This window comes from Arvicola amphibius, chromosome 7 (assembly GCF_903992535.2).
Source record: "Arvicola amphibius chromosome 7, mArvAmp1.2, whole genome shotgun sequence".
In the NCBI taxonomy this organism is placed as follows: domain Eukaryota; kingdom Metazoa; phylum Chordata; class Mammalia; order Rodentia; family Cricetidae; genus Arvicola; species Arvicola amphibius.
Genome location: NC_052053.1, coordinates 124,636,995 through 124,647,081, shown reverse-complemented (window position 1 = coordinate 124,647,081; position 10,087 = coordinate 124,636,995). Strand labels below are relative to the sequence as shown.

The 10,087-nt window shown below is 48.2% G+C and overlaps 1 protein-coding gene across 1 annotated transcript; it reads left to right on the top strand.

Annotated features, from left to right (window-relative positions):
* Window positions 1-6,699: 6,699 nt before the first annotated feature.
* Window positions 6,700-8,139, top strand: Foxg1 (forkhead box G1). Its single transcript, XM_038338029.1, has one exon. It carries the CDS (start codon window positions 6,700-6,702, stop codon window positions 8,137-8,139), a length of 1,440 nt encoding a protein of 479 aa, XP_038193957.1.
* Window positions 8,140-10,087: the final 1,948 nt, after the last annotated feature.

The following is a 10,087-nucleotide window of genomic DNA, read 5'->3' as shown; positions in this document are numbered from 1 at the left end:
TTGGGGAGGACCTAGAAGATCCAGCACTAGAGAGCGAAGAGGCAGGTGGGTATGAATTGTGCGCATTGGTTTGTCCTGGAAGTTTTTGTGTTTTGCTTGGTTGTATTTTTGTTTGTTTTTGTTTTTGTTTTGTTTTGTTTGGGGGGAGCATCGTTTTAATCTCTAGTAAGGAAGCACACATTTTATCAGTACACAGGTTGTTTGCTTTCTCTCCTGGACTAAGGGAGGTTTGGGGCCTGGGGTTCTCCGAGTACCTTCAAGTAGGCAGTTTTTCCCTCTTCTTATTCCTCTCCATACTTGGAATGAGCATGAGTTGCTCCGTGTATTATAGTCACCCATCTCACACACAACCCTTGGCTGTTCTATGCATCCTGTGTGCATTGAACTGTCGAGGGGTGACTGCTTCCGAGCTGACCATCTAAGAGTTGCACATTGTTTTGTTTTGTTTTTTTTTTTCGGTTTTCTCTCAAAACTGGAGTTTGGGGGTCCTTCTGGAGGGGTGCTTCAGAACATAGGGGGTTTGTTGTTTGTGTTCTCAGCAAGGTAATTCAGGATCCCACTGAAAATCACACTGATGCTCCGAAATCCTAAGCTCAGTGACGGGACAGTTAGGGTCTCCAGGCCAGAGGAGCTCTACACTTTTCCAGACTGCAAGCTTTTGTTTCACAGTGTGTGTGTTTACAAAACCATTTTCTTTCTTTTTCCTTTCAAGATGCACTGATGGACAAACCAGGGAAGACAGCATAGTCATACATGCTGGATTTTGTAAGTCTATTTGCTTCCTCTTCAGAAAGACTGGGATGGGGTCGGGAGAAGTCGGAAGCCAAGCCTTGTCTTCCATTTCCAGTTCTGGGACCATACTTCCACGCTTTCTTCTCTCTCCAGTCTTTCCTGTCCTCTTGGGGAGAAGTAGACTGCTTTGATTCGTTGGGCAGCTAAAGGAAAATACAGGCCCTTTCAGGGCTGGCTTGCCCAGCTGGTGTGTGTGAGAAATTCTCCCAATTGGATCTCCTCTTTAAGTGGAGCAAAGCCTCCCTGCCTACTTATCAGGGGCTCGACTTCTTAAACTATCCACTCCCCAAAAGTCCCAAGCTGCTGGCAAATAACAGAAAACACATAAAAGGTCAGTGGGCCTTCCAATTCACCGGAAATGTTCGGGTATTTTGCAGAGAAGTTGTTCAGAGAAACTCAACGGGTCTTGGCTCTTGGATGATGACATTATGCTGTGAGTCTCTCTGGGGTTGTTGGGACCAGGAGTTTTGGGATGCCAGTGGATCTAACTTCACTACACATGGGGACATGATTATATCAAAGAGATGTGTTCAGAGACCACCATGGTTTTCCATGAAGACCACTTTCTTCCTCTTCTTCCTCCTTTGAACTTTCTGGTTTCTGAAGTGGTTCCCTAGCTTATGGAAGTTAAACATTCCGACTCTCAAATAGGAGGCTCTCCCATAGATATTTTTTTCTCAAGGTTCTCAAGCAAAATTGCCAGTGCCACAATGTTATGATGGAAGGGTGCTGGAATGACAGGCCTAGTAGACGCTTGTCTTAATCATCGGCTTCTTAATTTAGTTTTAGAGCTGTGTGTGTGTGTGTGTGTGTGTGTGTGTGTGTGAGTGAGTGTGTGTGTGTGTGTATACCCACTCCCTGCACATATGCGCGCCCTCGAGGACATTAAGGGTGCGCGCGTGAGCCTGCTGAGAGCAGCCTCTGACAACCTGCAGCTCCCTAATGAGTGACGAGGCAGGGCTGCTGAGGAAAAGTAACACTTCCCTGGTGTGAAGACCTCTTACTGAGAAGTTTAGTTCACTACTGTTCTCGCAAACCTAATCGTATAACCTGTAACCAAAACCCACAGAACAAGGATACAACACGCTAAAGAGTAACTTCTAATCACTGAATGTTAGCACCATTACCTGCTGTTAGGAAGCGATTACAGGCAAGTTGGCTCTAGGGAGGGCAGACTTCATTTGTTACAGAATCTCTTCAAAATACCTGGATGTCTCAGCATGGGATCTTCTGACTCCCACGAGTCAAAGGGTCACAAACGGTCCTGAGCATTTGTAAGAAGAGAACTTTAGCTAGAGTTTGTCCCTGCTCCCAAGGGAAAGGTGGAGATAGGTAAATATGGCCCACCCTTGTTTCTAGAAGGTAAGGAAGGCCCCAAAGCATTGTATCCAAGGAAGACAATGCGTAACATCCACCCTCATACACAATGAAGTACACCGTGGAGTCTTGGGGGCTAATATGAAATCTAGAAGGAATAATCCACTTCATCCCGCAGGAACCCCTTCCATCGGAATTGTTCACTATACAATTCTTGTCCTCCTTCGGGGGTGGGTGGGTGGGTGGTGGATGAGAGCTGAGCTGAGGCATACAAGTTCACCACTATGTAAACCAACAAATCACATTTACTCCGCGATGCTGTTATGCCCACTACTTCACTAACACTACACATTTGCAGATTTTTAAGTGTGAGGTTAAATTGATTAGGAGGGAAACTTGTACTGGTTGGGGAATTTGTTTCCGGTCTGAGACCACTGGCTGCCTGCCCTCTATCTTCTGAAGGTAATCACAGAGGCTGAAAACAGGGCTTTATGTGCTGAGGGAAGAGGCCCATGGTGGACGTGGGCAGGACTTCAAATCCAATTTGCACCCAAATTGGTTGGTAGGATATACAAAGCCCCATCCAGAGACTTTCAACTTCACAATACTTTGTCCAGAAGCCCCTTCCCCTTCTGTTTCAGCTAGCAGCTCATCTAAAAAGAAACCATTGCTGATACAAATATAAGCCGCTGAGTAAACAGTGCATGTTTTGTTGAAGGAGGCTGATATGCATATGTGTGTGCATTCTGATATATATTCCCATCTCATCATAAAGAGCAATTAAAATTATTTAAAGGGATTCAAGCTTGCTTTTTCGGAAATTGCAAATAATTTTTGCATCAGGAAACTAGTTTTAATATTATACCAAACTACATTCTATTTTTTTTTACTATAAAACATCCTGTTTTGAGAGACTTGCGTTCATGCAACCTTAATATAACACAGCGCATCCTCAATTTGCATGCAAAAACATTTTTCAGGCCACTATATGCCTTGACATATAAAATCAGACTATTGCAGCTCTCACTCTCCAAGCCTCAGCTTTTGCTTTTTGAAAGTAAACAGAAGAAAACCTTACTTCCCCTGCTAATTTCTTCTGCAGGATAACAGAACAATACACACTTAGCTTTAACCTAAGAAGCACCTCCAAACATTAAAAATTCATCAGTCAGGGCTGGTGTTGTATTCAAGGAACACTCCTCCAGTTCACTGCTGAGCTCAGATTGGAATAAAATGTCCAATGTTAACAAACAATACCCACGTTTGGCACTTTGTGTATTAAATTGATCAAACAGATTTTAGGAGACACAATGCACAATTTGTACAGACCTGATTGAGTTAATATAATATCAGCAAATTTTACATCGAAATGATTCTGTTTCTTTTCTTTGTGTTTAAAACCAGCACAGATTACAAATTTTAATGATCTGAAAATGTTTGGTATACAAAATCATGCTTATTTCAGTATTAGCAAAAACACAAGAAATTCTTCAACACAAACACCCAGCTGTGTCTATTTTAAAAGCAGTTCAATGACAGCTTGCACTTATGAGCATGCAATCAGCTAATTTCGCTTTTTTTTCTTCTGTGTTAATCAACACTTTCCTTCCTGCATATCAGAGTACAAATAGTATAGTTACTCCACATCAGTAAATGTTTACGTAACCTGTCCTTTCCCAAGAATCCGGTTACACCGAATCATTTCACGCTAGACCGACTACGAAAACGTACCGGGCCGTCCACCTCAGAGGGAGCCCCGTGAGCCATTATAAGCGGTGGTGAGAAGGGGGGCTGGGGGGGGGGGATGGGGAGGAGTAGGTGGAGGAGTGGAGGGGAGAGGAAAGGAGGGAGGGAGAAGGGGTGGGTTAGTGAAAAGGGAAGAAGGAAGAGGGGAGGAGGAAGGAAAGCAAGCCAGTTGAGGAACTACTCTGAAGAATAGGCCTGAGGAGGAGAAAGAGTGTAAAGGGAAATGAACCGGACCACTCAGCCTCACAGATCTCCCTAGCGGGGCTGGCAAAGCCCACCTCTTCGTTGGGCTCTGTGAGAAACTCCAAGCTTAGATATCAACCCTAAGCTTAGAAATCAACCGTTGGGGCCGATGTGGCTTGCAAAGTTGATTGCTAGAACTCTGGAATTGTTCTTTATGCATACCTTGTTTTAAAATAAGCGTTTAAGTAGAAATAGATCCCACCAGTGGGAGGATATTAGGGGACAAATATTCAACGATCCCTCACACCATTCCTAACAGATACATTAAAAATCGCTAGCTATTTATAATTGTGTATATTTTTCCTCTCCAAAGTTCCTCTTTCCTTCCTTTCCCTCTTCCCGCGTCCCATTTCAAAGTTGGGGATGGGAACAGTAAAATCACTCCCTATTATTCTGAGTATTCATCCATTACGTTTTTATGCTAGATGTTAGCGTCAAACATAGGCCCTGGTTTGTTTCTCCTTCCATTTTTTAAAAACATCAAGTCTGCCAGATCATTTAGCTAAGAGCTCATCAAAGTGAAGAATGCTTGCACGGCTAGAGTATTTTACCTTAAAGAGGAGGGGGAAAGTACTCGTGACCTATGCGTCTCCACCTCCCTCTTCTCTTAAGCTACATCCTTCCTACAACGTGGCGTGCTTTGAGCCCTGAGGGCTGAGACGCTTCTGGTCTGCCTACTCCGCTCTAAATTCCAGTCCCTGGGAAATGCTGGGCCTTAGCCCTGGCCTCAGCCACGGGATTCTTTTAAAGCCCTTGAATCACAAGCTATCCAGTCATTTTAACCTCCCCACCACACCATCCCTAAACTCCAGAAGCCAGGACTGTCAAATCCACGTTTCCCAGGCTCCTGGGAGCATTCCTGCAGCATCCAGGAAGGGCAAGAGCTGCTTTCGACATACTGATGCTTCAAGATAGAGGTTTTAAAGAAAGAAAGCATTTGTGAAATGGGGGTAAAGGAGCAAACATAGGATTTTTTTTAAAGGAAGTAGACGCCCACTCATATTTTCTTCAATGTCAAGCGAAATGAAAATATTTCCAGGGAGATCGATCGCGGCTACCGGCTTCCAATACTGCCTAGAAGCTGAAGAGGAGGTGGAGCGCCGAGGAGAAACCGCCACACGGTCACCCGCGCGTGAGCGCGGATCTTGGCGTGGAGAGTGACATACGGAGCGCGCACGTGTTACCTGCTTTATTTCGGGACTGTTTGGTACTGTGTTCGCGCTGGGCAGCTCTCCGCCCGGAAGACCGCCCCCGCACGCCGCCCTCAGCCCCACTTCGTGGCCGAGCTCGCCGAGGGCCTCAGAAACCAGTAAGTACCGGCCTGGCCGCGGCCGCCCCCGCCCCAGATCCCAGGCTAGGCTTCCCCGAAACCCGGCTCTCCCGGGTCGCTGGCCCAGGGGCTCCGAGGGCGCTTCCAGGGCTGCTGCGTCTCTAAGGTTCACGCCCTCTCCCGCACCCTCACAGTTCGCCCCTCCGCCGCGCCCCCGCTCTTAGAGACAAAATTGGATACAAACTTTAATCAATAAGGATAAATATTGACGCTCAAAGGAAAATAATCCCATACAGGGAGGAGGCCGCAGGCAAGCGGCCGGGCCCGGGTCGCACGCCCCGCGCTAATCCTGGCCGGGTGGGCGAGCTCCCGCCGATCCCCGCGCGGCTCCGGGGCCCCGGCCCCGCCACCCGGAGGGGGCAGGCGCAGGGGGCGGGTCCGGGGCGGGGCGGAGGTGGGCGGGCCCTGGACCGCCGATTGGTCGACGGCCAGCCAGACGCTCCCGCACGCCGGCGGTTCTGATTGGTGCAGCGGTAGGAAAGGTTAAACCAAAAATTTTTTTACAGCCCTAGTGTGCGCCTGTAGCTCGGAAAATTAATTGTGGCTATAGCCGCCTCGATCGCTGTCTCCCAGCCTCGCCGCGGCCGCTCCGGGACGCGCCCGCCCGCCGCCCGGCTCTCCCCCCCTTCGGGCTGCCGCTGCTGCTGCTGTGACTGCTGCGGCGCGAGGAGGAGGAGGAGGCAGCGGGGGAGGGGGAGGCCGGGCGCGGAACGGAGCGGGCGCGCACCGCGGGGCGGGTGCGTCTGCCTCTTTTTCCTATCTCTCCTCGGGTTGCTTCTTCCTCCCTCTCTCCGCTTGCTCTCTGTTCCCTTCCCTCTCTCCCGAGGTCTCTCTCTTGCGAAAAAATGCTCTCGTTCTCGCGGAGGAGAGGCTCTCTCTCTCTCTCTCTCGTCATGCCGTGCCCTGCGTCATCGTCTATGCTCTCTCTAACTCGACAGTCCGGCATGAGCGATGCTTAGATCTCGATCGTCCCTTCACTCTCTCTCTCTCTCTCTCTCTCTCTCTCTCTCTCTCTCTCTCTCTCTCTCTCTCTCTCTCTCTTTCCACTCTCTCTCGCTTTCTCTAATTCTTGAGGGGTGGTTGCAGCTTTTGCTACATGCCTTGCCAGCGCCGGAGCCTGCGGTCCAACTGCGCTGCTGACGGAGCGCTCAGTGCCGCCGCCGCCGCCGCCGCCGCCCGCTCCCCCCGCGCCCCGCTTCGAACCCACCGGCCGCCCGCCGCGCCGCTACCCGGCTACTGCGCCGCCGCCGCTGCCCCCCGACGCCTGGGTGATGCTGGACATGGGAGATAGGAAAGAGGTGAAAATGATTCCCAAGTCCTCGTTCAGCATCAACAGCCTGGTCCCCGAGGCCGTCCAGAACGACAACCACCACGCGAGCCACGGCCACCACAACAGCCACCACCCCCAGCATCACCATCATCATCATCACCACCACCACCCGCCGCCGCCCGCGCCCCAGCCGCCGCCGCCGCCCCAGCAGCAGCAGCAGCCACCCCCGGCCCCGCAGCCCCCGCAGGCACGAGGCGCCCCGGCAGCCGACGACGACAAGGGCCCACAGCCGCTTCTGCTCCCGCCGCCCGCCGCCCTGGACGGGGCCAAGGCCGACGCTCTGGGAGCCAAAGGCGAACCGGGCGGTGGGCCGGCCGAGCTGGCGCCCGTCGGACCGGACGAGAAGGAGAAGGGCGCGGGTGCCGTGGGGGAGGAGAAGAAGGGGGCGGGCGAGGGCGGCAAGGACGGGGAGGGGGGCAAGGAGGGCGACAAGAAGAACGGCAAGTACGAGAAGCCGCCGTTCAGCTACAACGCGCTCATCATGATGGCCATCCGGCAGAGCCCGGAGAAGCGCCTGACGCTCAACGGCATCTACGAGTTCATCATGAAGAACTTCCCCTACTACCGCGAGAACAAGCAGGGCTGGCAGAACTCCATCCGCCACAACCTGTCCCTCAACAAGTGCTTCGTGAAGGTACCCCGCCACTACGACGACCCGGGCAAGGGCAACTACTGGATGCTGGACCCGTCCAGCGACGACGTGTTCATCGGCGGCACGACCGGCAAGCTGCGGCGCCGCTCCACCACGTCTCGGGCCAAGCTGGCCTTCAAGCGCGGGGCGCGCCTCACCTCCACCGGCCTCACCTTCATGGACCGCGCCGGCTCCCTCTACTGGCCCATGTCGCCCTTCTTGTCCCTGCACCACCCCCGCGCCAGCAGCACTTTGAGTTACAACGGCACCACATCGGCCTACCCCAGCCATCCCATGCCCTACAGCTCCGTGTTGACTCAGAACTCGCTGGGCAACAACCACTCCTTCTCGACCGCCAACGGGCTGAGCGTGGACCGGCTGGTCAACGGGGAGATCCCGTATGCCACACACCACCTCACAGCTGCTGCGCTCGCCGCCTCCGTGCCCTGCGGCCTGTCGGTGCCCTGCTCTGGGACCTACTCCCTCAACCCCTGCTCCGTCAACCTGCTCGCGGGCCAGACAAGTTACTTTTTCCCCCACGTCCCGCACCCGTCAATGACTTCGCAGACCAGCACGTCCATGAGCGCCCGGGCCGCGTCCTCCTCTACGTCGCCGCAGGCCCCCTCGACCCTGCCCTGTGAGTCCTTAAGACCCTCTTTGCCAAGTTTTACGACAGGACTGTCCGGGGGACTGTCTGATTATTTCACACATCAAAATCAGGGGTCTTCTTCCAACCCTTTAATACATTAACATCCCGGGGACCAGACTGTAAGTGAACGTTTTACACACATTTGCATTGTAAATGATAATTAAAAAATAAGTCCAGGTATTTTTTATTAAGCCCCCCTTCCCATTTCTGTACGTTTGTTCAGTCTTTAGGATTGTTTACTATTCTAACAAGGTGTGGAGTGTCAGCGAGGTGCAATGTGGGAGAATACATTGTAGAATATAAGGTTTGGACGTCAAATTATAGTAGAATGTGTATCTAAATAGTGACTGCTTTGCCATTTCATTCAAACCTAACAAGCCTATCTCACAGGGCTGCCAGATTTCCATGTGTGCAGTATTATAAGTTATCATGGAGCTATCTGGTGGACGCAGGCCTTGAGAACAACCTAAATTATGGAGAGAGTTTAAAAATGTTACACTGTAATTTGTATTTAAGAATTTGTAGTAAAGGTGCCCAAGAAATTATATTGGCCATTTATTGTTTTGTCCTTTTCTTTAAAGAACTGTTTTTACCTTTTGTTTACTTTTAGACCAAAGATTGGATTCTAGCAAATGCACTTGGTATACTAAGTATTAAAACAAACAAACAAGCGAAAAAGAGGAAAGTTGTTTAGTTGGCAACACTGCCCATTCAGTTGAATCGGAAGGGGACAAATTTAAGGATTGCCTTCAGTTTGTGTTGTGGATATTTCGATGTATGTGGTCACTAACAGGTCGCTTTTATTTTTTCTAAATGTAGTGAAATGTTAATACCTATTGTACTTATAGGTAAACCTTGCAAATATGTAACCTGTGTTGCGCAAATGCCGCATCAATTTGAGTGATTGTTAATGTTGTCTTAAAATTTCTTGATTGTGATACTGTGGTCATATGCCCGTGTTTGTCACTTACAAAAATGTTTACTATGAACACACAGAAATAAAAAATAGGCTAAATTCATATATATCTTGATATTTTTGTCTCTTTTATTAAGTAGAGCTAATTTGCAAAGATATCATTTGATTTATAGAGAATTCGAAGGCTTTTTTTTTTTTTTTTTTTAGCCAAGTTGGAGTTTAAAACGCTCCTTTAATTTCAACTGAGACGAAAACTGGGAATAGTATCCTTTTTCCCTTTGTGAACAAATTTTGCCAGGAGCAGGCTACTTTATAAATACTAGCTTTAAATGAAACATAGGCTTTTTAGCTGATATCTTTGTTTTTGTAGATATACAGCAAAAAAGATATTCAATTTTATGTGCATAGCTGCTTATTCTGTGCTTATATTAAATTCAGTTGATAGAATGCCATATATATATATATATGTATATATATATATATATTGTTGCAGGTATCTTGTTTATAGAACTTGGCAAATTATAAATAAATGTGTATATAGTTAGTTCGAAGTGAATAATGAACACATTATATGTGTGTATATACATATATACATATACATATGTATATATGCATATATACCCCTTCAGTTCAGGTACAATTTGCGCTATGAATGCTGCAAACATTTTTGTTTAAATATTTGTATTTATTCTTTCTCAGTCAGCATTTATTTTTGTGGCTGTTGACCCACACTGAACGAATTCTAATAAAGATGTTCTGAGTTTCAATGTAGAGCTTGCTGCAGTGATCACCTGTTGTAACGACTCACAGACAAATGTGGAGATTTAAATTTTAATTACAACAGCTTAAACTTCTAGTTATTCAGAGTAAGACCCCTATCTTCCCTCTCCATTTTTACAAAATAGAAGTATTTGTTTGATTCTCTTTTCAATATGTGTGTGTGATTTAATTTACAGATGTGTTTTCTTTGCTTACATTGAATCATTTTTTGCCTTAGACGCAACATGCATATATATGAGATATAGTATGTGTGTGTATATATGCATATATGAGAAACAAAATGAAAACTTTTTCAGATTGTTTCAGACAGCCCACTTGCTATATTTCCAGAAAATAATTAGAGAACCTCAGTT

Coding starts and splice junctions, on each gene's coding strand:
- Foxg1 (XM_038338029.1), top strand. CDS start 6,700: ATGCTGGACATGGGAGATAGGAAAGAGGTGAAAATGATTCCCAAGTCC.